The sequence below is a fragment of the Canis lupus genome, chromosome 16 (assembly GCF_048164855.1).
Source record: "Canis lupus baileyi chromosome 16, mCanLup2.hap1, whole genome shotgun sequence".
Classification (NCBI taxonomy): domain Eukaryota; kingdom Metazoa; phylum Chordata; class Mammalia; order Carnivora; family Canidae; genus Canis; species Canis lupus.
The window spans coordinates 35,521,295-35,547,207 of NC_132853.1; the positions used below are offsets into that span (position 1 = coordinate 35,521,295).

At 56.2% G+C, this 25,913-nt stretch overlaps 1 protein-coding gene across 1 annotated transcript; it reads right to left on the reverse strand.

Moving 5' to 3' along the window:
- Window positions 1–1,849: 1,849 nt before the first annotated feature.
- NGFR (nerve growth factor receptor) lies at window positions 1,850–22,866 on the reverse strand. The gene is made up of 8 exons (XM_072782136.1): window positions 22,751–22,866; window positions 20,324–20,350; window positions 19,784–19,973; window positions 12,755–12,896; window positions 8,992–9,351; window positions 5,035–5,287; window positions 3,291–3,451; window positions 1,850–2,647 (listed from the first exon to the last, which is right to left on the reverse strand). Exons 1-8 carry the CDS (start codon window positions 22,864–22,866, stop codon window positions 2,346–2,348), a joined length of 1,551 nt encoding a protein of 516 aa, XP_072638237.1. The 3' UTR covers window positions 1,850–2,345.
- Between the last annotated feature and the right edge of the window lie 3,047 nt (window positions 22,867–25,913).

The window sequence follows — 25,913 nt, forward strand, 5'->3', positions numbered from 1 at the left end:
GCTCCCCTGTGGTCAGTTTCACTTCTGACATCTGGTCAAGTTCACAGCTGGCCAGCTTCCTGCGTGGTCATTTTCACTTTTCCTCTCCAAAATCTGGGGGCAGAAGGCCCCCACTCCTTCCCTATCCCACTTGAATTAACTCCATGGCTACACATGTGGATTTGCTCGATTTCTGTGAAAAACCCCCCATTTTGTGGGGTGGGGACAATAGGACAGGAATTCACCAAGTTAGAAATTATACCTGGGTCCCCTCCACACACAACCCTCCTCTGCCCCCACACTGGCTCCAATCACGTACGTTTCCAGAAAAATCTCTTTGCACTGCTTTTCTTTCTTTGCTATTATAATGCTCATCATTTATGTTTTATGTGTAGGTTTTAGGAAGGCCCAAGAAATGATTACACAGGATGCAAGGGGGAGGTGACAGGGGGTCTGGAGCTCACAGCCCCCAGCTGGGGGGTTGCCAAAGGGTTTCATCTTGGCCCAGAGGGAGGCGGGAGGGGCCCCAGAACCAAACACATGCTAAAACCTACTTGCGGTACCCCAGCCCCGTCCCCACCTGCTGCGGAGGACAATAAATACACTCAGATTCTGTCCCGCTCTCCAGGTTCCAGGTGCACAGGGGAGGGGCCAGCAGGTGAGTTTCCTCCTCGCTGTCAGATCCATCAGATCGAGGTCATGGAAATGCCATTTACTTACAAGGCTCCCAGTCCCTTACACGGAGTTGGGAGCACCCTGGGCAAAGGGGAGGCGGTGGCTGTCACCACACACCCTGCTTGGGGCTGGGTTCGTTCATGCTAAATAGAGGGGCGCCACACTCATTCCAACGTCAAGCAACACAGAACAGGCCAGGAGGGACTTCATGAGACTTCATGGCCCCTTTCTGGCACCAAACTAGGGAAGCAACAGTCCTCCGCGGGGTCCGCTACAGTTGGGAGGGGCGCCTCTGCGGGCCGCAGACTCCCTCAGGTCCTTCTTGCCGCATTCCCACACTGGTCCGCTTCTCTCCACTGCAACCTCCGGAGTCCAGCCAAACCCGCGCTTGCAGGAAAAGGAAGGACGGGGGTGGGGGGGGGGGGGAGCATTCCTCCACGTGCAGGCCCTTGGACTCCAGACGCCAGCTCAAGCCTCAGCCGTCCTTGGCCCGCCAAACCAGGGGCGAGGGAAGAGGGCAAGCTGAGTTCAAATCCCTTCAGTGCTTCTCTGGCAGCTGCCCTGGGCAGGATCCGGTCCCAGCCCAAGAGAAAGAACTCGTGTAGAAAAGCAGATTTCTCATCGTGTGTGTGTGTGTGTGTGTGTGTGTGTGTGTGTGTGTGTGTGTTTGTTGCAGATCAGGGGTCCTTATTCCCTGACCCCACGGGCTGGCTCTAGGAGAAGATACTGTCTTGTGTTGGCTCTGGGTCTGTGCCGGGATGGAAGGCACCTGTAGGCTGGGCCACACCATGGATGCCACACTGATGTGCCTGAGCAGAACTGGCAAAGGGACCCCTTTCCACAAACCCTAAACCATGCTCAATCAAATCCATCACTGACCATGATGGATCAATGGACCAGGCCTTGGGTGAAGCATCCCCATCTCCACAGGGGTTGGACGGGGCCTGAAGATGCTAGAGGACAGGCTAGATTTGGCTTTGAGACATTTCCCAGAGGGTTGCCTGCCCCCCCAACCCCTGCTCCCTGCCCTCAAGCAAACCCGAGGCCTGCCCCCCCTAATTCAGAGAGTGGGGGGCCAGCCCACATATGTCTTCCCCATTGCTGGGTGGCTTTGGGCCAGTCACTCCCTCTCTCTGGGCCTGTCTATATGTAAAACAAGGGGGGGGTGGATCAGAACCCCCTTCCAACTCTGATAAGCCTCTGATCATCTTCATTTTGGGCCAGAGAGGAGGATGAGGGGGCTGAAGGAGGATGTAGGCCACAATGATGGTCCCTCATTCCCCAGGTTCACAGTGTAGAGCCTGTGGCTCTGGTTTCCTCAGTCTCTCCCTTTGAGTCTCTGGGGCTTTGTCCTTGCCCCCAACACCAGCCTTGGTGTCAGCCCCCCAGACCTGATACCTGTGGAGGTGGGAGGGGCTGGCCCACCCAGCAGTGTGGGGAGAAGAGAGCAGAAGATTTGAGATGTGATGGTTGGGGGCAGGGTGGGAGAGGTGTCAGGGGCACTTCTGGTGCTGGAGAGAGTGATCAGAAGCGATGGGGCCACACAGGAGCGGGGACAGGGCTGTGGCGTAGGGGCCCAGGGCTCCGTGGCCCTGCCCAGAGAAGCTCAGCTCTGACGCTGGCCCGTGGGGGCTGGCTGGAGCATCAGTCGTCGTCGGAATGTGGGGGCAGGGCAGGGGTTCTGGGGCAGCTCACACTGGAGACGTGGCCGTGGACTCGCTACACAGGCTCTCCACGATGTCGGCTCGCTGGATGCGGCGCAGAGCAGCCAGGAGGGCGTCGAGCGTCGCGCTGTCCTGGGCGGCCCAGCTGGCAAGCAGGGCTCGGGCTGGGCAGGCCTCGTGGGTGAAGGAGTCTATGTGCTCAGGCTGGTAGCCCAGCTCACCTGCCAGGTGCCGCCAGGTGTCCCCCGCAGAGCCATTGAGCAGCTTCTCCACCTCCTCCCGCTTGGCTGGTGGCAGGCTGCTGTAGAGACCTCCATCCCCCTTGAGGGCTGCCAAGAACCCGGGGGGAGTCAGGGGTGATCCTCCAGACCCCCTTTGCCCTACAGTGGGCCTGGGGGCCTGGGTAGGACCCAGGAAGGGCTGAAACATCTCTCCTCCCAGTGTGGGGAACCCCTGAGGGCCTAGAGGCAGGGGGATTGCCCAGATGAGGTCCTGGATGGGGGGCAGGGCTGTGGAAGGGCCTCGGGGTGCTGACTCACATCCCCTATCACCCACAACTTCAACCCCATCCCCACCACCTAACCCCAGCCCCGCCTCTCCACAATCAGTCAAGAGAGGAGCCACTGGGACTTAGGCCCAGACCACAGCAAGTGTCCTGGAGCTGGGCTCTGGGCTACTAATTAGGGTCCGTAATTAACTACTTGTTCCCCAGAAGTCCAGGGCGGGAGGCTAATTGCAGCACTTTGGGGAGTAATTAGCCCTAGGGGGGACAATTAGCTTGATGAGTCTGGATGCCCTGCTGGAAAGCCCTCTTCTACCCATTCGCGGCTTCTGCTTCTCCCCTCCTACACGACAGAGGCCCTCTCCCCTGTCAGCCAGCCCTCTCCCCTGTCTGGCAGTCCCTCCTACAGTCTAACCCTCATCACTCCTTTTCTCCCTACCTCAGTCCCCTGGCCCAGCCTCACTGCTCACCCTGGCCTGCGGCCGTCTGTGTGTGGGGCTGCTGGTCATGCAGGCTCTGGCTGTCCACAGAGATGCCACTGTCACTGTGGAGCTTTTCTCCCTCCGGCGGAGGCGTCTGGTTCACGGGCCGGCTGTTGGCTCCTTGCTTGTTCTGCTTGCAGCTGTTCCACCTGAAGCCAGAGGACAGGCTGGGTCTCAGAGGGCGCGAGGGCCCTACTGGCCAGGTGCCCATGGGATCTGTGCTCTGGTGTGTGGGGGCTGGGGCCACGGGAGGTACCCCATCACAGCCCCCTACCGAGGTATCCGCGGTTCTTCTTTCTCTCCTGTACTGGCCCCGCCGCTGGCCTGTACTGAAAGCACCTCGAGGGCAGAAGGGCTCTCAGGCCTCCGCGACCGCTGCACACGTTCAATGTATGTTCACGGAATGAATGGTGCGTCAAATGATTTCCCAGGAATTCCTTTTTTCCCAATCTACCCTGCTAAACTACTCCCACATGTGTGCAGGGATATACACAAGGATTTCCTCTGCTATTATTGGCAATAAGAAAAAAATGAAAACAAATCAAAGGTGCCTCAATAGAAGACTGTTCAAATAAATTAGCATCCATCCATATGCTGAGTGAGCGGTTACAAACAATCAGATAATCCATATGTCCCGAGGATAGCTCTCCCAAGGGAGATTAAGTGAAAAAGTAAGTTATAGAGTATGGATAGTGTGATCCCATTGATGCTTTAAAAAAAAAATACCCTGTGTGTTTACACATAATTATAAAAAGTTTTATGTATATGTGTTTAGAAATGCACAGAAAATGGCTGGAAAGGATTCATTCCAAAAAGATTCTGATGAGAAGGGAGGTAGGATTTGGGGAGATAAAAGAGAGCCTTTACTTTTTGCTTTACAAGACGTTGGTCTTGTTTGCATTTACCCAAACAAGCATATATTACTTTGATGATATTCTTTTAAAGAATGGAAAATGCACTTAAACATTTAAAACACTTTCCAGGGGGCGCCTGGGTGGCTCAGTGATTGAGCGTCTGCCTTTAGATCAGGTTGTGATCCCGGGGTCCTGGGATGGAGTCCCGCATCAGGTTCCCCACAGGGCACCTGCTTCTCCCTCTGCCTGTGTCTCTGCCTCTCTCTGTGTGTCTCTCATGAATAAACAAAAAAAATCTTTAAAAAAATTAAACCCCTTTCCAGGGGTGCCTGGGTGGTACAGTCGGTGGAGAGTCCGACTCTTGATTTCGGCTCAGGTCATGATCTCAGGGTCATGAGACTGAGCCCCGCATTGGGCTCCACACTCATCAGGGAGGCTGCCTGAGATTCTCTCTCTCTCTCTCCCTCCCCCTTTGCTCTTCCTCCAGCTCATGCTCATGCTCACGCCTGCACAAACTCTCTCAAATAAAGAAGTACAATCTTTAAAAAAAAAATAGGTAACTGTGGGTAAATGGGATTTAGGGGTTGAGGGCACAGGTGGCTGGTAAAGAAAGCTTGGTGTGCAATTGGGGGTGGTGAGCCAGGGAGGGGCACAGCATGGGAGCGGGGAGGTGCTGGTGCCAGAGTAGGACAGGGACCATCCCCTTGCCTGCCTCCTGCTGACCTGCCACACCCTGGCATGGGGCAGCTGATGGTGAGGATGAGCGTGGTTTGGGGCAGAATTTAAAGTGTAAATTTTCAGGTCACCGTCACAGTAAAGCCCTCCTTGGGAGCAAAGACCCTGCTCTCTGTCCCCTGCCCCCCACCCCCGCCTCTCACCTCTTGAAGGCAATGTAGGCCACTAAGCCCACAACCACGGCGGCCAGGATGGAGCAGTAGACAGGGATGAGGTTGTCAGCGGTTCCTCGGGTCACTACAGGCTGAGAGCTGCCCATCACTGTGGTCACCACATCTGCCATGGTGCTGGCTATGATTTCTTGATCTGGAGGTAGCTCTGGCTCCTCTGTGCTGGGGGCGGTGCTGTCCGAGTCCTCTGAGGGTGTGGACCGGGTAATCCAACGGCCAGGGATCTCTGTGGGAAGAAGCTATAGGAGTGAGGGCCTGCTCCCCAGCCCCCAGCCCTGCCCTTTCACTTCTGACCTGCTCCAGCACCTTCTTCTCCGGTCCCTGCCCCGCTCCAGGTGTGAGAGTGCCCAGCCGTTACACACAGGGGTGAGGGCTGGGATTGGGTGTAGGAATCATGATGGTGGAGAAGAACAAGGGCCTGGGTCCTCTTCAGCACTGTCACTAGCTTACTATGTGACCCTGGACCAGTCCCTTTGCCTCTCAAGACCTCAATTCCCCATCTACAGAATGGGGATGCTAGAGAGATGGTCTCTAAGCTCCCTTGGATCTGAGGTGCAGCTGTGATCCTAGGAAACTATTCTGCCTCCCTGGGTACCCAGAAGCCTGGCATGGAGGTAAACACACAAAGAAGAGAGAGTGGGCACCAGGGGACCTCTAGCAGGAATCACTCTGGGGAAATATTGTAACTTCCCTCATCCCAGTTTGTCCCAATGGCCCCAGTCATCCCAGTCCTAGGGAAGGATGAGGGTACCCAGGTCTAAACAGAGAGCTACCTCCCTGCAAACTATCTCCCCAGGAAGTGGCATTCAGCCTCCCTTCTGGTTTGTGATATCCTAGCTCTCAGCCTGGACAGAGTAGGGGGTGCCCAGCTGGCTGGCTTCCCTCAGCCAGTCTGTAGGCAGTTGCTAGCTTCTGCTTCCTGCCCCGTGTGGTCCCCCAAACCAAACCATCTGATTTTGCCACCCAGAGAAGACAGTGTTGGGTAGCCCAAACCCTCCCTGGCAGAAAGCAGACTGCTGGTGGGGAGAAGACCTACAAAGAAGGTACTGCCCGCTGCCTGGGCTGGGGAGAGGCAGGAGGGACTGTGCCTTGCCACCCACCTAGGCCCTTTCATCTCAGTGGGCACTGCCAGCCTCCCTAACAGGGGACCTGGCACCTCCTGGCACTAGTGGGTGGGAATTTCCATTCAGCCACCCAGCCAGGGGCAGTGCCAGGGGCTGTGGGCTCCAGATGACCTGGGGGTACCTGTCTGGGCGAAGTTGCCTGCCCCATCTGTCCTCACTTCCCACGCCTGGGGCAGGGAAGGAAAGCAGACAGGACATGCCAATGGGGTGAAGGGGAGGCACTTTGCTCCCTAGCTCCGCCCCACCCCACCTCCAGTTTGCCCACCCAAGTGGAGTAGAAGCTGCCCACTGGTCTCTTGGGCCTTCTCAGCTTGAGATGAGGATGGTTCAAAGGCCCCCATTTTCAGCACCTTCTGAGGGGTTAGGCCCCCAGATGTGGATCTGGAATCCATCTGGCTGGTGCTAGGGAGGAGACTGCCATCTGTTGCCCCATCTTCTCCTCCCCCAGCTCAGTCCTAGGGGTAGGGTGAGGAGTGGAGGAAACACAGCTCTGTCTTTTGGCAGCCCCAGGCAGGGTGTTGGACTTGAAGGGTCTTCTTCTCCTGCCCTGTGAGGGGACTGGGCAAGCTGGGTCTGCGCCTGGAGGCTGAGATAGAGCTGGCTAGGGCGGCCCCCACCCCAGAGGCTGAAGGTATGTTAGGGATGTTGGTGAATTAGGCCACCAGAGATTCCAGAGATTCCAGAAAATCTCAAAGGGGAAAGGTTGACAATGGGCATTAAGGGACAGAACAGGCTGAAGACAGGGCTGTCTAGGGCACTTTCTCCTCATCTCTCCAATCCCCCCTGGGGTGAGGTTAGGAGGGGAGGGGCACAGCAGGATGAGATCCAGATGTGGCCATGTCCACCAGCATTCCAACCCCCTAAGCCCTTGGTGAGTCCTGACAGCCATTTCCGGAATGGGAGCTGTCAGACTTGCGTGTGGAAAGAGGGACCAGGTTACTCCTAAACCCAAATTTCACTGGGGTGAGGGGTGGAGGGGGGTATCCTTCTGCCCCAAGGCTGAGTGAGTCACCATGTTGACACCTGAAATGTATATGCAAGAAAGTACAATACCCTGGAAGGAGGAGGGGGGCAACCAAACCACCATCCAAGTTCATTTCCTGAAGTGTTCCCTCTATTCAGAGCTGCCATTTAACCCTTCAGAGGCTAGAGCAGAGAACAGAAGAGGAGATAAACACAGCCCTCAGGGGTACCCTCTTCCTTCAGGATGGCTGGGAAAGTAGGGTGGTATCTGTGAGGAATCTGTGAACGCCTCAAAAGGCAGGGCCCACCCCTCCCCCGCCACAACCTTTCTTTGCTCTAACCGCGCCCCGGACTAAGTCCCCCCCACTGGCTGGTCCAGACTTGCTCATGAACTGTGCTGCCCATCTGCCTCCTGCCAGCTGCTAAAAATCCCTCCCTGCTCTGCCCTGTGCCTGACGCCACTTGCCTGTCTCCTGGCCTAGGGCAATCGCCACTGGAACCACTAGGCTCTGGGCCCCGCTCCTCTCCCCTGACCCCCAACCAGGAAGCTTCACACACACACACATCCTGGCCTCAGCCCAGTTTACCCACCCTCCACCCTGAGCTCCCTGAGCCAGGGATCATGGGATGTGGAAAGAAGGCATGCTCCCCATGGCAGGCGATCTGTCTCCCCCATCTGATTGGTGAATGACTGAAGGCCTAGGCTGTGCTGCCTCCACCAGCATGCGGGAGCTCCTGGGAACCAAACGCTGGGGCAACTCCTACTTCATCAGACCGGGGCAAAGGTTGTCTCTTTCCTTCAAACTGAGGGGGCTCCCGAAGGAAGTACTGGTGCCTCAGAGTGAGGGCACCCTGCGGGATGGGTCCTGAAGGGAAGTAGCTATAACTAGGTGCCCAGCCCCAGGGTGATGGACCCAAGTAAAGGCACTGTCAACCTCTCCCTGCAATAGAAAAGCCTACTTGCCTCCCTGCAGATGGATGTCACCAACCAGAAAATAAAAGAGTTCTGCTCTGGCTGGTCATCGGGCTTCCTCTCCCCATCCCAGGAACTGGGTACACTCCTTGGGGCCCCAAGCCTGGCTAATGGGAGTGCACCCAGTTCCTACCCACCTGGGGCTGACAGCCCTCCATGTGCACCCTGTCTCATCCTTGGGCTCCTGAGCCCTGGGCCTGCTGCTGCCCTTCTTCCTCTGTCCCCACCACCTCCTTAGAATTCCCTGAGTCCAACCTCATCTTGGCTAACCGGTAAGCACAACTGTTGACCCGTCCCCCAGATATCGTAAGTTGATATCACAAGGGGGCCAGCTACCTTGCCTAACCCACGACACCCCTGAAAACTGTATGACCAACGAGGAAACAAGGGTCCAGAGACAAGAGTGACCCCCCCCCCCCAGTATCACTCAGATAGTGACAGGGCAAGTTCCATCCCAGGTCCCAGAGCTCCAAGGCACTGCGGACCTAGACACGGCCTCAGAGCCAAAGGGCCCCAGCTCCTGAGAGTCCTCAAGCTCCTTTCTCCAGTCCAGGGAGCTCGTTCAAGGATCAGACATGTCCTGCACTGTGCCTGTCCGTGGTGGCCACCTGTGAGGTGCTGATCTGCGGCCCAGCCAATCCCTAGCTGGCAGCCACAGACGAAGAAAGGTCTGGAAACGGAGTTGGAGCGCGGTAGCTGCGGCCCCGCAGGAGGATGGGGGCTCTCCAAACACCCACGGGAGGGCACCCTGAGAGGGGTCCCTGGGGCCTGGGGTTTCCGGGAGGGTGGCGGGTGCAGGCTCAGAGGCACCCCCGCCGCCCGGCCCGGCCCGGCCCTCCCGCCCCCGGGGACCCCGCCCCGCGCGCTCACCCTCGCACTCGGCGTCGGCCCAGCGCGTGCACTCGCGCAGCTGGCGCTCGGTGTCCTCGCACACGGTGCAGGGCAGGCACGGGTCCACGTGGTTGGCCTCGTCGGAGTACGTGCCGTCGGGACACTCCTCGCACACGGTGTTCTGCCTGTCCTGGCACGAGAACACGAGCCCCGAGCCCGCCTCGCACACGCGGCACGCCTCGCAGCGGCCCGTCGTCTCGTCCTGGTAGTAGCCGTAGGCGCAGCGGCACACGGCGTCGTCCGCCTCCACGCACGGCGCCGACATGCTCTGCAGCCCCACGCACTCGGTGCACGGCTTGCACGGCTCGGTGGCGCTCACCACGTCCGAGAAGGTCACGCCTGAGGGCAGATGGACAAGGGGGACGGGGGCAGTCGGGGAGAGGGGTGGTGTCTGTTCGCCCGCCCTCTGGGTACCGGGACGTCGGGCACCCTACTTGCCTCCTGTCTCGGGATCCCCAGGATCCCCCTGGCTCCAACCCAGGGGGAAGGACGAAGGGGGCCCCAGGCCTGGAAGCCCTGACGGTGAGGCTTCGCGCGGGGCTAACCCAGCTGGAGCCGCGTGCATTTCTCAGCAGAGTCCCTTAGCGAGTTCCCAGCCCTGTCCCCTTGTTCCCAGCATGATTAAGGAATAATCTGAGCGTGGTTCCCACCCGGCCCTCCCCGCGGGCCAGAGCTGGGCTGTGAACCCAACCCAGGCAGGGCGGGCCTTCACCAGGGAGCCTCCTCCCTCCTCTGCTGTCCTTCTTGTCCTCTCCGCGGGTGGGGGCTCAGGTGTGGCCTTGACCAAGGCTAGACCGCAGAATGTCCCACCCATGGCGCTACCCCACGCCGCTTAAGGGCTTGGCTCTCGAGGGTGGGGATGGACTTCCCACGAGGCAACAGCAGGAGGGCTAGAAAGCAAGAAGGACTTGCCTGTATAGTCTTCTGCCCTTCCCAGTGGCACAAAGGGGAGATTTCCGAGCTCACTCTTGACTCATGCTCTCTTAAGGGATGTGAGGGGAGGAACAGCCAGGGGATGCCAGGGTCCTCTCCTCCATGTGCAAGGCGGGGGAAGGCACAGAGCCAAATCTTCTTTATTCCTAGCCACCCAGTGCAGAACTCTGTGCCAGTCTGAAGCCAAGAGGATGAATCCTTGCTCCAGCCGCAGAAAGAGCAGGATTTAGGAACCAGGGACCAGGGAAGGAGGGAGCGTTCAGAATGTGGAAGCAGAAGTAAAGACTAGGATCCCACTGGAGGGAAATTGAGGCCTGCCCTGGGTTCTGATCTCAACCCTCTCAAAAGGAATCCAGAGGCCAGATGGAGCACCAAGTCGTTATCTTTGGGGTGGGGGGGTGGAGGGGGGAAGCAGATGTAAAGAAAGAAATGCAGAGAGAAATGAAAGGGGAAGCAACCAAGAGAGAAGAGAAGACAAGGCAGGGAAAGGCCTGGAAGGAGATCAGTTTCGAGTCAGTTCTGGTGGAAAAATGAACCCCTCTGTCTCTCCTCCCAGGGATGGGGCTGACCTGGACCCAAAACCCGCTTCTAGAACTTCTTAAGTGTGTGACTTTGAGTGTTTTACTTAACCTCTTTGAGCTTTTTTCTTTCTCTGTAAAATAGAGAATAATATCTCCATTCACAGGTTGTGGCGACGAAGAAATGAAATTCTCCCATAAAGCACTAGACACCCTGCAGGGTTCCTAACAAAAGTTGAGCCTCTGGGGTGGACGATGGCAAGTCTGGTGAGCTTCGGTAGCAGGGATACGGTGTGCAGAAAGGACTTCCAAACCTAAACAGCCAAGGCAGGATGTCCAGCATATACAAACAAGAGGATCCTATCTGGTTAGCATGTGGCAGGGGGGTGGGTTTAGTCACAGCAGAGGGGGAGAGAGTGGAGAGGGGGGCGCTGCCCCTGGGAAAATACAGAAAATTAGTAAGAAAACTCCTCGGAGACAGTTTTAGGAGGTGGGAAAAATGTGGTCTTTTTTGGCAGAGAATGAAGGCAGGAGCTTAATGGGTTTCCTTATGGAAACGTTTTGAGGATAGAGGGAAAGTCCGCTGGGGTCTCCATCCCATAAAGTGAGCTTATAAAGGCAGCCTGTTAACGCAGCTGGAGGCAGGGGGAGGGGAACAGAGGGAGCAAATGGGAGGGAGGACTCCTGCCACCACCTCCTAGCTGGTCTCCAGCTCCTGTCTCCCTTTCCCTGGAGATGCTAGAGATGCCAGCCTCTCCCCGGCTCCTCTACCCCATCTCTTGCTATGACAGAAGGAAGTAAGTTCCCATCCTGGGAGGCTTAGGGTCCAGGGTGAAGAGGACCTGGGGAGGAGTCTAGGAAACAAGAGGCAAACTCGGGAGGTTCCAGCATAGCCGATGGTTGGCCAACCCTGCCCTAGGATGGAAACCCAGTTAGGCCAGGGCAGGTGGCCAGATGGCAAGGTGGCGAAGGCATTACAGGATGTCTAGCTTCCCCATCTAGGCCCAGGCATTTCTCTGCTACGGGATGGAGTTACAGGATCCACAGGCATGGAGAGAGGAAAAGGGTGCGTTTGGGGACACCAAGGAGTTGGGGTTGCCTGGTAGATAGGCTGTGTGTGGGGGGTGATAGAGAGGAATCCACAGGTCAGACTAGGCAAATGGGTTCAGAGATCCCAGTTCCTGGGGCCCCTGGGTGCCTCAGTCAGTTAAAGCATCTGATTCTTGGTTTTGGCTCAGATAATGATCTTGGAGTCATGGGATCGAGCCCCACATTGGACTCTGTGCTCAGCCAGGAGTCTGCTTAGGATTCTCTCTCTCTGCCTCACCCCTCTACTCTTCTCCCCTGTATTCTCACCCTCTGTCTCTCTCTCAAATAAATAAATATATCTTAAAAACAAACAAAAGAGTTCCCAGTTCCTATACCTTGCTCCTGTCATGATTAAAGAAGAATCTGGTATGGTTCCCACCAGCCCTCCAGGTGCCTGGCGAGTGCCAGGTAGAAGGCAGGATGCGACTCTAGACAGGAAGGAAAGGTTTCTGGGCAGGAAAAGAGCACTGAGCTCCGGGGGTGCTGAGCACTGGGCTCAGTACACCGCCCAGTACTGAGGCTAGAGGCATCCAGGCTGGTTAAAAGCACAAGAATTCAGACCCCAGACCCACCGTTCTTCTGAATCCCTTAGCAACAGCCCCAGAAGATAGGGTTCTCTCCCCTTTTGAAGACATCCCAGGCAAGACAGGCCACAGCAGCCCTCTGCCCTCCCACCTGGCACCACCCCACAGTGAGGACTGCCTCAGAGTGTTCCAGCCCCACTCCTGCTGCCTCTGGAAAGCTCTGCTTCCTTGATCAGAGCTGGGGAACAGTTGACCACGCCTTCCCAGGATCCCCCAAGGTCAGTTTCCAGGGCAGCCAGGATTTGAATCTCCTCCCCTCCCCCCAGACGCACTGAGGGTAAGTAGCAGTCATTGATTTTATAGTGCAGATGATATTTTTAGCTGGTCTTAGCATCAGCTCCTCCTCCCTCCAGGCCACATTCTTCTACCAGGCCTCTCTACCTGGGGGCTGGGCAGGGGTACCCCCTGGGGATCCCTCATGGTGAGGCCCCCCTCCTTCCTCTGCATACTTCCCTCAGCCATGCTCAGCTTTCCTTCTCACCTCCTATACTGGGTCGGACCCATTCGGGTGCCCACAGAGAGGCGAGCTGGAGACCCTGCCAGGAGGCAGAGCCCTTGTCAGGCTTCTAGCGGGCATGCACCTCCCCACCCCTCCCCAGACCACCACCCAGTACTCACTGTCCAGGCAGGGCTCACACACGGTCTGGTTGGCTCCGCAAGGCTGGGCCACCCCCTCACCCAGATTGCAGGCTTTGCAGCACTCGCCGCTGTGGGTGTACAGGCCAGTGGGACATGCCTCCTTGGCACCTCCAAGGGACACCTGGGCGGAGGGGAGATCAGAAGGTCAGACTGGCAAGAGAAGCGAGAGGGGATATCTTCCAAGAGATCAAACACCCCCTCCTAAAGCCTTCTATTGGAACCACCTGGGCGGGGATGAGCTCACCACGGAGGCATTAAGCACATCAAAGTTGGCGGCAAAAAAAGGGCTGTGGGGAACAGGGCGCCTCTGCAGGCTGCCTGGGTGTGAGGTCAGAGCCCCGGATGCTGACTTTCTACAGAGTTCATCTTGGGGTTACGGCAACTCCTGGAATCCTGAGGATACACCACATGGGGAAGACAAGACAGCCTGGGACCCAGCTGGGGTCCTTTGGCCAGAACAGGTTCCAGCTCACACAGGGCTGCCAGCTAAGGAGGCAACTGGAAGCTAAACTCTAGCCCAAATGCTGCTTCCCAAGCTGAACACCAGCAGGGCTCTGTCTACACAGAGGGAAGCTTTTTCTAACAAAGGCTAGCAGGCCCTCCTCCGGGTCCTTAATTCTACCATTCCACATACTAAACATAAATGGGAAGTGTCTTGGGGTGCCTAGGTGGCTTGGCTGCTTGTGTATCTGCCTTCAGCTCAGGTCAGGGTCCCGGGGTCTTGGGATCACCCCTCCAGGATCCTGGGAGGGAGCCTGCTTCTCCCTCTCCCTCTGCCCCCACCCCTGCTCATGCTCTCTCTCGCTCGCTCTATCTAAAATAAATAAAAATCTTAAAAAAAAAAATGGGAGGTGTCTGTACTCAAAAACAGAAGGCAGAGGAGTGGGGTCTTGGGTTCGAATCCTGACTCTGAACTGGAGCTCTGACCTGCTCTGCTTTCCCTCTCTGAGTCTTCACCTCTCCTCATCCGTGGACACAGAGACCACTCAGGGCCAGAGCAAAGAACCAGCTGATTGGCAAGAATCTGGCACCAAGCAGGGAAAAAGGGATGCCTGTTAGTGACAATGAAAAAGCGGCTGCTCTCACCCCCAGCAGCCCTGCTCCACTAGGGCTTGAATTCCAGCCACCAGTCTTCCCCTCTCCCTGCCCCCATGCAGCCAGTGGGAACAGTGCTGGAACCAGGGGAAAGGGGAGTCAGATTCCTGCCACCGAGGCATCTTTGCTCTTTGCTCATGGATGGAACGATTTAGCACCAGATTCCCTGGGGGGTGGAGGTGGGGGGAGGCAGGGGGGGGCGAGTTCTGGCCGCTTGTTTTATGTTTCTATTCCTTAAAAAAAAAACTTCTAATAAAACTCCAAAGCTTGTTTCCCTGGCTTCAGACCACGCAGCTCCTATTTGATGCAAGAGGAAGTATGGGGTCATGGGACTAAAGGGGAGTGTTAAAGGTCATTTTGGACACTCTGCTTCCACGTTGGCAAAATCATAACCAAAAATACTCCCTTTCCCTCTAGTCCTTTAAAATCTCCTGAGGTCTAACCAGGGTTTGGCAGAAAGAAGGGGATGGACAGGTTGGATCAGTCTAGGAGTCATCTTGTGGTCCTCAAGAGACCAGCAGGGAGGGTGCAGGCAGCATAACAGTGGGGTCCTTGGGTATTTGCCACCATCTCCTCCCAGGTGGTAGGAACACAGGTCTGGGAACATCTGCAGACCAGAAGCCAAGACGGGGGCCGGGGCAGGGGCATGGTCCCAGATGCAGGCTTTCCACTATGAGGGAGAGCGAGATTCCAGAAGAGTCTGTTTGGATTTCTTTTCATCCTTGAGGGCTCATGCTTCAATGTCATTTCTTCAGGGAAGTGATCCTGTGGCCCCCATGCCTCCCAGATCAGGAGGCTATATATATATAAACATATATATATATTTATATATATTTATATATATAAACATATATATATGTAAAACTCCCCAGATCTGCTGCCCATATATACCCAACATGTATATTTATGAAATTAAGAACATGAAAATACAATGACCTCAATTTACTAGAACTCCAGGCTGGGGAGTGGCACAGGGGACAGGGGGAGACTTTCTGAATAGCTGAATTTCCCAGTAGTTGAGGATTTGCTGCTCTGATCACCTAACTGTGGCTGCACCCCTCTGATTCCAGAACATACCTTCATGGTTTCCCCATGACTCAGGGACTCAGTATTTACACCAGTGATCATACTGGGCTGCAGTGCAGTGAAGCCCTGTGTTCTTTATCCCAAATTACCACACTTTTGTCTCTGAGTTCTTCTGTCAGCCTTTTTTTTTTTTTTTAAAGTGTTTCTGTCTCCCTCCTTCCTGTCAAGATATCAGTTGTCAGTTTTCACTGCTACCAAGGCGTGATCTGAGCAGCCCCTCCCCTCCCATCCTAAATTATTACATCAAATTTAATCTACAGAAACTATGTCATTAGCCTGGGTGGGAAGATGTCAAATGTGATTGTAGGTAGGATCTGAACCAGGAGGAGGCAATTCTCTGAGTAAAAAGCATGAGCTATACTGTCTTCCTCCATTACTCTGAATCCTGGCTCATCGCTTAGGGCTGGGTGATCTGGGACAGGCTGGAATTTCTCTGCACCTCAGTCTCTTCATCTTTAGGCAATGGTGACAATACCTGCCCCGTGGGATTGCTGTAGGCATCAAATAAAGAAGGTGTTTATACACTTCCGGATCCCTCTTTTTTCTTTCCCAAGGTCTTTCTTGCCTCTTTTGTGGCTTTTTTACTAGGTTCCAGTTGCTGGAAAGCTGAGGGGGTCTGTCCATGGCACTTGAGTGGTCTGTGCATGTCCCTCTCCCTCAAAGCCTGCTCTGCTCCCCCCTCTCACCCCCTTCCCCCGTGGTCCTCTCTCTTCTCCCAAGTCTTGCATTTGGACTCCAGGCCACATAATTAGTAACCATGTGTTTCCTGTGCTTGTTTTATGTGTCCTATTTCTGAACACCCCAGATCTGCTACCTAACAGTCTGCTACTTTGGGGCAATTCTCAGGCTCTCTAAGCATGCATTTTTCCCACCTAAAGCATTGGGTTGATAATATTTACTGCTCAGGGTTGCCCTGAAAATTGCATGAAATAATTGATGCAAGTCTGTCCGGCATATAGTAGGAGTTCAATAAATGTTAGTTATCGAAGAAGTGTTTTGTCTCAGGCTGAGCTACGGAGCCGGAGCCTAGGCGGGAGGCAGTGTGAGGGGAGAGTTGCAGTCATGCCCAAAGAGGAAACCACGTAAGAGGAGGGAGCAGGATAGGCATGAAGAAAGATCCGCCAGAAAGAATCTGAAGAGGGCCAAAGGAGAATGGAAATTGCTTTCCCTGTAGTTAACTAATTAATTAGCAACTAGTTACTAGTTAACAACTATTTACCCAGATTGAACTAAGAGTTTTCCATGAGACATAGTCCATGACCCCCGTGGGAAGTCCCATAAGGAAGAGGAGACATCATTCCACACAGCTACTCCAGAAGCCAAGATGCTGAGGGATGCCATCACCTCCTCTCTGACAACTGGGGAAACTGAGGCTCACAGAAGCAATTCTGCTAAGTGGCTCGAAGCCTGGACTCTGTCACATCCTGTTGGTCCAGGGTGGGGGCAATCTTGGGAGCAAGGAGGGATGACACAGATTCAGGCTTATTGCCTCAAAATGATCAGCTTGTCAAGTGATAAACCAAAGTGCCTGAAATTAACATTTGTTACAACCTATTCATTTCCAATTCGATGGAATGACTTCATCCCGTTTTTGAGAATGTTTGCAATCTTTTTGCCACTTTGAGGCTTTCAAAAAACTAAGATGAAATCACCTTTAGGTGAACTGACTTTTAAAAACCTTAAAATTGTTTCAAAATTGGACAAAATGGAAAACACACCAAAATAGTTGAGAGAATTTGAAACCATATGAATGCTTCAGTGTGATGAGCCCTAATCAGCCACAACAGTTTCAGCAAAGGGGGTCCTTAGGTGAATGGAGCCAGTAGCCACAACCATGGGGTGGAAGAGTTTTCAAATTTGTGGAGGGTCTTTTGAGGTCAATGCCAATCCGGGGAGACACTAGCATATGCGCTCCAGTTCTTTAGATAGCAGTTGAATTTGGGGTAGGAGATGAGTTAATTACCCAAGGACGCGGCTGCATGAAGATTTTTATAAGGGCCTGGGGACTATAAGTGGAGGGAAGGGGCTCAGTTCCAAATTTGTGGCTCCAGTGACACAGGACACCGATCTAATAGTCAGGGCTAGTGATGGTTAAGGGCCTCGTGTCCCTCCGCGGTTTAGGAGGCTGGGGGTGGTCAGGAGTTGGGGGGGGGGGTGCTGCTGAGCCTGGCACACCGCGGACAGAGGAAACTCCAAGCCAAGCACCCTGCGTTCCAACAAGGGCCCCACCACGTACGGACTGGGGGGCTCATGCCCGAAAAGTCTGGGAGGTTGGACTCCCTCAACTGTAAAATAGGAATAACTAGATTTACTCTGCGGGGATCTTATAAGGATGAAATGACACAAGAGAAATGACCCAGGGCAGCGCGTGGCACATAGTAGGCACTCGGCCAATTTTATTATTCCCACCTCCCCACTCCGCACCCCTTCCCCACCTCCTCCCCGGGGGGGAAGAATCTAGGCGCGTGAATGGGCCCCGGGGCTGGTACAGGGAGGTGGGGACCCCTTCCATCCCGGAGCCGCCTCCCCCGCCCGACAGCTCCTGTCCTCCCATTTGCTGCCCTCGTTGCATCCCTATTAGGCGCATTAGCCAGCCCGGCGGCTCCGGTTACAGACGTCTGAATGACAAAGTGCCTCCATTACCGGCGCGGCCCGCCAGCCGAGCCGCCGGGACGCGCTCTGGTTTCAGCACTATCGCCGCGGCCCAGGAAGCAGCCCGGACCGCCGCGGTGCGCAGCGCCAGCCCGCAGACAGCAGCCCCGCGCGGCGGAGGCGAGAGCCGCAGGGCTGCGCGGGGCCACCCCCCGAGACCCCAGGACCTCTGCGCCCGGCTCCCTTCTTTCCCCGCCTCTTCTCTACCGGGGTGTGGGGGGGACACGCTCCCCAGCCCGGTCCCGAGCCCACGCCCGCGCCGCACGAGTCCCACCTCCCCGGTTAAGAAGCACCGCGACCCCGCCGCGTTAGTCAGCAAACGCGCCTCAAGTCTCTCCCAAATCTCCGGAGAAGCCACAGGTACCGACAGCTCCCGGGGGGGTCAAGCTTCGAGGACCGGACCGGCGCCCGGGAGACGGTCTCCGCCCACCCCAGCCCCCACATTCCACCGCCCGCCTGACTCTGGGGATGGTGTCGAGCCCCCGCCGCGGAGAAACGCGGCCCTTGCACCCCGCTGGGACGTGGGGCTGCCCCCCGCCCCCCTGCGAGGTGTGCGGAGTACCCCGCAGGGAATCAGGTGCCGGACGGCCTGGCTAGCACTCTGGTTTAACTTGCTTGTGAGATCTTGGCCAAGTCGTTTAAACTTTCAGAGCCTCAGTCTTCCCTCCTGTAAGATGGGGGCTTGGGGTGCAACGCTCAGATGAGAAATGAAGATGGCAGGGAGAGTGAGGACACCTCTTCCGTTGCCAAGCTCCGCGGGGCGTTCCGTGCCTGGGCCCACACAGGTCACATCTCCTGAATGTCTTGGGACGACTGCACGGACTTAGATGCTGGAGAGGACCCGCAGTCCTCCGCGCAGTCGGAATCCGCGGCGTCCGAGCGCCTCCGTCCCGGCGGGTGCCCAGCGTCTTCCACCGAGAGCTGGGCGGGGCGCGGACGGGTCCCCACCAGCCCCGGCGCCCGAGCCCAGCGAACTGCGGGCGCGGCGCTCCCGCCGCTGAACTTACCGCGGGGTCGGGGCGGGCGCGCGACGCGCAGCCCGGGTCGCGCCCGCCGCAGCGGAGGGCACAAGCTCGCCTCTCAGCGCCCCCTGCGGGCCGCCTGGGCTGCCGCGACCCCGGGCCGCGCGCCGCGGGGACCTTCCCAGCCTCGCGAGTCCCGGCGCTCTGCACCCTGAGACTCGGCTGCGGCCAGACCCGGTCGCACGACGCCCGCTCCATCCCCTCCGGTCCCTGGCGCTGCTTCCCACGGCGAGAAGCAGCGGCCGGAGGAGCCCGCGGGTGGCGGGGGAAGCGGGCAGCGGGTCCGCCCCGGCGAAGTGGGCGCTCCCTTCCCGGCCTCGGATCCCGAGCTGCAGTTCCCAGACTGGGCGAGGCCGCGAGAAAGAGCGCGCGACAGGCGCGGGAAACGTCCGTGCCTCCGCTCCGTCCACTCGTCCCGCTGTCCCTCGGCGGGCAGGCGGGTCCCCGGGCACTTCGCGGTCCGCGCGCCCTCCTCCGTCCTCTTTCATTTTGCTGGCATCTCTCTCTCTCCCTCGCCGTCGTCCTTTCTCTGCCCTCCCCAACCCACTTCTCTCTTCAGCCGACCCCCGCTCCCTGGAGCTCTCCCTCCCGCGCCCCTCCCCCCCATTGTCTGGCTGGCCCTCATTGTCCGATGCCCGGTCCCCTCTGCCTCTGGTCCCTCCGACCTCCCCCATTGTTCTATCTCCTGGTCCCCGGTTCCCCGCCCCAGCCTCACTCGCCCCTCTTATCTGTAATCCCCATCCCATTCCTCTTCCTTTCAGCCTGGGTCCCGTCCCACGACCCTCTAGAGATCAAGATGTTTTGGGGGAAAGTCGCCTCGAGATCCCAGCATCCAAACGCCTTCTTCAGAAGAACTCAGGCATCTGAGAGACCCCCTCTCAGCTCCTCCATGCGCACCCTCCGCGGTGCCTGAGGACCCGCATCCGTGCACCCCTCTCTCCCGCGTCCCTGCCCTTGGTCTCGGGGTCGCCCCTGCGCTCCGAGAACCCTAGACGCTCCTCCGTGGATCCTGGCAGCGGAGCTCCTCTCCCGCCATCCACCCCCAGCATCTGGGACCCCGACGCTCTGCTCTGTTTTCCCTCGGGGAAAACCTGAACCCATTGGGGTTCCAGTCCAGGAAGAGGGCGCGGGCTGCCCTCCGGCCAGCACTCACCCCCAGGAGCAGCAGCAGCAGCAGCAGCAGGCGCGGCCCGTCCATGGCGCAGCCGGCGGCACCTGCCCCCACCGCCCGCCTCCGGTGGCAGCGCTCCGCTTCCAGGGGAGTCCGCTCCGCGGACGGATAGGGCTGCGCTGCGCTGCGCTCCAGCGCCCGCCCCCCAGAGCTCGCCGAGGCTCCGCTCGCTCTGGCCGAGGGCGGGAGGGGCTGGGAGAAGCCAGTGCGGCGGCCCCGCCTCCTCCCCGCCCAGCCCGCCCACCCCCGGAACCGCGCCCGCCCGCCCCGCAGCCTCCGGGAGGGGAGGGGAGGCGAGGGGAAGGGAGGGCGTGCGGGGAGCTGCGCTCCCGCGCTCCCCGCCGCCGCTTCTCCGCGCCCGGGCCCTTGGAGCCTCTCCCGACTCCGCCCCGGTACCCAGGGCCCGGGCTGCGCTAGTGCGCGTCGCTCCCGGATGCTGTGGGCTCGGGGACCAGGGCATCCCCTCTGCGGCTCCCGTTCCTCTCTGCTGCAGCCCCCCCCCCGCAGGGTTCACTCACTTACCCATCTTCCTCCGCCTCCAGCTTCAACCTTTTTCAGCAGGAATGCCCACTGCCCGCCCCGCCCTTCATCCCTGGTCCATCCCCGACTCTTCCACTCTTCGCTCTCCCAGTGCAAAGGCCCAGTGGAAGAGGAGGGGAGAAGTAGCAGGTGGCCTGACCCCGAGAATTTGCAGAAGCGACTTTAAAGTGGAGTCCAGCCTGATATTATTTGAATTCCCAAAAGATGGGTTTGAATGGGGGTAACAGGTGTGCACATAAGACGCAGGAACACACACACTCTCAAGCTTACATGTATATGTGCTTATGTGCTACCTGTGTTCACACCACCCTGTGCACTCATGTAAATCTGTGTGCTCTACACATCACCTACATACTCATGCACATATGCACACTCATTGCACATGTGGTCATAACATTCAAACACACACATTCACATGCACACGTGCAGTCACCTCACATGTACAGTCTCTCACACAAGTGCACACACATTCATGAACACACATGTCCATACGCAAACACAGATATATCCTCAACAATATAGCCTTTACTAGACTGTGAGTATTTCCATTGGTTTAGGAGCTCCCTGCAGGCAGGGACTGTGATTTCTTCTCTGAATGCCTGGCACACAGTAGGTGTTCAATAAAGGTCTGTAGAAGGGGATAAAGGGAAACGTGGTTGGATGGACTCACATCCATGTACCGTGTCCTATGTAAGCATCCCCCAGGACCACACGCACCATGCCCTAGAAACCATAGCAGGTCCCAATCACAGGCCCTTGGCCACCCAGGGAGAGTACCACCAGTCTTTTGGTGGGAAGCACCCCACCTCAGTGCCTACTCCCTGACTGTCCCTACCTTTTTCTGATCCCCCGGCAAGGAGGCCAGGGAACAGAGAGCCTACAAGTCTACAAAGGGCAAGTCTACAAAGCCCATTCCCACACCCTGATCTTGGCCCTGTGTGGACCTCAGTTCTGACTTAGAAAAAAATAATACTGCCCTCCCACGTTACAGGAAGAGGGGGAAGATCAAGTGCACTTGTGAACTGAGCATCTAAGCAGTTGGTAGGTGATTCCCCTGGATCAGCTGAAACGAATTTATTCATTCATGGTGGGGGGGGGTGGAATCTGCCCTGTGAATGTCTTTCCTGTGTATCCAACAAAGTCCACAGGACAGCCTCAGAAAAAGCAGGTGCACATCACCCTGTCCTTGAGCATGAGTGTGGATGATCCACACCTCCAAGGCCAGGCAGCTAGACCTTCTTCAGAAATCCCTGAGGAATACCTCTGCCAGACAGGACCCATCTCTAAACTGTCTCCTCCAGCAGCTTTTACAGCCCTGCCCCTCCTCTCCACTGCATTCATGGAAGGCAAGAAGGGCCAACGTTACTACTAACAGCAGCAGCAGCATTGAGCTGCTTACTACCAAGGGTATCGACAGTGTGGCATTAATTTAAATACTCCTGTTATTAATTTATGATCCCGGTTACTATTATTGCCAAGGTTATCCATCTCAACACGATTTAATATGACCCACACTACCATGGCTGGGCCTGGGTTATTAATAATTTCCATGGTCTTGATCATTTAAGCCTTACTCGAACAATTACAAACAGCAATTGTTACTATTATTAGAAGTATTTCTATGATTAAGCCCGAGCGCAAGACCACGATGTAATGCTGAGAGGTGGCAGGGAGAGCGACTGCAAAGTGCTGGGGGAGAGAGCACTGGACGGAGAGTCAAAGAGGCCTGGCTGTAAGTGCCCGCAACACTCTCTCTGCCTGCATCACTCACCCCCTCGTGTTTTAGGTGGGTTATGTTATCGCTCTCAGACTCAAGTGTCCTCATCTCTCACGTGGGAATCTCTTTAGAAAGATCTTGAATGAGGGATCCCTGGGTGGTGCAGTGGTTTGGCGCCTGCCTTTGGCCCAGGGCCCGATCCCGGAGATCCGAGATCGAATCCCACATCGGGCTCCCGGTGCATGGAGCCTGCTTCTCCCTCTGCCTGTGTCTCTGTGCCTCTCTCTCTCTGTGACTATCATAAATAAATAAAAATTTTAAAAAAATTAAAAAAAAAAGAAAGATCTTGAATGAGCACGGTGAAGAACAAATGGGGTAAAATAGTGTTCATCCCGAGGAGAGACTTGATCTCTTTGTACTCATTCGGCGCATTTTCATTGAGCACCTCCTGTGTGCCATACCCTGTTGGAAGTGCTAACTACAGCAGTGAATGGCCCTCGTTGAGCTGATGTTCCAGAGTGCTAGTTATTTGATGCAAAGTATTCTTCTGTAACGTGACACCTTGGCAGGACCATGCTGTAGATAGCCTGGCTGTGATCAGGATGTTCCTTTGCTGGGACCATCACCATCACCACGACTGTCACCATCACAGCCACCTCTACCAAAGCCATCACCACTATGACCATCATCACCATGACACTGGCATCACTACCAGAACCACCACAGCCACCACCGCCATCGCTACCACACCCACAATCTTCCCCATCGCTACTGTGACAGCCACACGATTGTCCCCAGCGATCGCCATCATCACCACAACTGCCAGGCTACAGCCACCACCACCACCCTGCCATCCTGCATCTGTAGCCACCACCCAGCAGGGATTCCCGTTCCTAATGAGTGCAGCATACTTGGGTCTGTCCCTCTGCCTTGGAACAATACTAGAGGCTCTATATAACCACTGTCTGCTTCAGCCTAACTCCCTAATGGTTGTGACTCCTGACCCCAAACACAAGTGTCTTTCAAAAATTTCTCCCTTGCCTGGCCCTCTGTCTCCAACCCTCGGCACTTCCAGCCATAGCTCTTGGTTGGGGCACAGGGGGCAGGTTCTTAAGAGCTGACCAGCAAGTGAGATCAGACCGGCAGTGCCAAGGAGGTAACTGTTTTCACTGGAGGGTCCCCCAGAACCATGTTACATAATAGCTACACATAAAGAGGGCCCTGCCCCGACCACACACACACCAAGGCTTCCTGGACCTAACAGTGACCCTAAAAAAGTGAGAGTGTGGAGAATATCAATGCAATTCTTCATGGAGCTGGGAGAGGCAGTGGTGGTCAAACTGCATCCTCAGATGTCAAAATGAGAGGGGTCTGACCCTCCGCCCTGCACCCTGCCACCCCTCCATCACCTTGCCTCTTCGGGAAGGCAAGCTCCTAACACACACGCCCTGTCCTCCCGCCCCTGTCCTCCCATCCCATTGAGACCCCTCACCTCAAGTCCACAGAACATTGTTCACAGCCCCCTGTGCCCATCCCCAGCAGTCACTGGGGAGCCAGCCTGCCGCCCCAACCAGACAAAAACTTACATCTATTGAGATGTCCTCTGGGTGGGGAAGTCCACACATTATCTCCTTTAATCCTCACTGTCTTCCCATGAAGGAGATGCTGGGATTGCCATTTTACAAATAAGAGACTGAGGCTTAAAAAAAAAAAAAAAAAAAAAAGAGACTGAGGCTTGAGAAGGTTAAGCCACGGCCCAAGGACCTCCTAGAAGGAAGCAGGGGTACGATAAGTGACCAGTGTAAGGCACAAGGCCCTCCACACCCCATTGTTAACTCTCATGTCTGGGTCACTCCCTCCCTCCATCCCTGCCCCTCCATCCCAGTCCTTGCCTGGAATTAGGGAGATAGAACCCACTCAAGCACCCCCGGACATGCATTCATAGAATCTGGGCTTGGGTCCCAGGTAGGTTGGGTGGAGGCAAGCCAGGGGATGATCTTTTTCTTCTGATCCAAGGCATGATTTTCAAGCTCACTCAGTAAGCACTCTGTTCCTGCTTCGGGGAAATCACCTCTCCTATCTCCCAGTTCCAAAGCCCAACCAGAGAAGGGGTGAAGGGAGATGGGCAAGAAGACAACAATTTCTCAGGGGGAGGGGAGGGAGGAGGAGGTTCCCGGGCCTGCCCCAGCTGTATCCCATCTGCCCTGGGCAGGCCGCCAGGCAAGGTAAGTGAAACCCACTGCCCCCCATTAGGAGCTGGCTCGGTGGCTTTGAAGCGTGATGCAGTGATTACCTCTGAGCTGCCTCCTGAGCTGCAAGGGGGTCCTGACCAATGAGGGGGCAGGGTGGGGCCCTGGGACTGGTCTGGGTCAGTGCAGTTTTACCATGGAGCTGCATCAGTGGTGCAAGGGGTAAGAGAAATTAGCCAATTTTGGAGCCCTGTTAGATTAACTGGAGCATCAAAGTGGGCCGGTCCACAGTGCCCTCCCTCACCATCCGCCCCAGCCTCAGAGGCCTGCACTCCCTTCCTGCCTTCACACCACCCTGCAAGGGCCCCACCTGACCCACGTTGGTCAGCTGCTCCCACCTCCACCCCCTCAGTCCTTGCATGGGTTCCTTGACAGTTGTCTTCTCTCTTCCTTTGACAGTTGTCTTCTCTCTTCCTTTGATGTAATTTCTCCCTCTGAATTGGTCAAGGCTTCCATCTTCCCATCTGCCCTGTTCTGCACCCATATCTCTTGTCAAGGGATCACAAGATCTGATCAATTCAGACATAAGGTGGTAGGGACTTTAAAAAAAAAAAAAAGGTAGTAGGGACTCCAAGACTTTCTGTCTTGGAGAAAAGGTATCCAGAGAGGGCAATGCTATACCTGAGTGCTTGTGTGGAATGTTCCTGGCCTTGTGGTAGGGCACAGGGGGGATATTCAGGGAACCCCATACCTCAGGGAGGAAGTCTTTTTTGCTAACTCCAGGGCCCAATCTCCCTGGCCTTTGGTCCCAGTTTCTGTCTTCTTCTCCACATCACCCACTCCCCTGCGGGTGGCCAATCTCCAGAAAGCTCCTCCTGACTCTCAACTTTGCTTCTAGATAGCCCTTCAGGATCGCAGAGCTGCCCTGCAGTTCTGAAGGACTCAGTCATCTTTCTCATTTTTCATCCTGCATCCAAAGACAGCCAAGACATTTTAAAGAAAGACTGAGGAGGCTTACACCATGGCTGGAGCGGGTGAAGCCAGCAAGGTGGGAAGGTAAGAGGAGGGGGCATCGGAAGACCCAAGTACCAGTCTTGTGAGCTGGAGTCAATGCCCTCCTGCACCCCCTTCCCTTGGCCTCAGTCTCCTCATCTGTAAAATGGGTGTTAGATACCAATCTCCCAGAGCTACTGCAAGGAGTCAAAGCAGTATTGAGTGTGCTCTCAAAGTCAAGGGAGCTTAAGAGATGTCAATTATTCTTGTTCTATTTGACACTGCTGCTCTTGGTGGCTTCTGCCCTGCAGGCTGGAGACCGGATGAGGGGTGAGATGACATTTCAGCACTGGAGACCCAGGCTCCGGGGCCTTCCTGCTGCAGATAAGAGCCAGAGCCGTGACAGGCCTTGGGCTCTGCACAATTCCCACGGGAATCACTGGGGGAGGAGATATCCCAGGCTCAAGCTTATCTTCTCTCTGGCGCGTCTGGGAAGTGGGGTCAAGTGCAATTGTCTGGGTTGGTTTCCAGCAGGGGAGGGTAAAGGGAATGGATGGATACACAGTCTGGTAAGTCTCTCAGTCAAGGGAAGACCCCCCCCCCCCCCCCCCGCCCAAGAGGGCCCAGGAAGGGGGAGGAGCTGAAAGAGGAGCATCCCTTCCCTGTCCCAAAC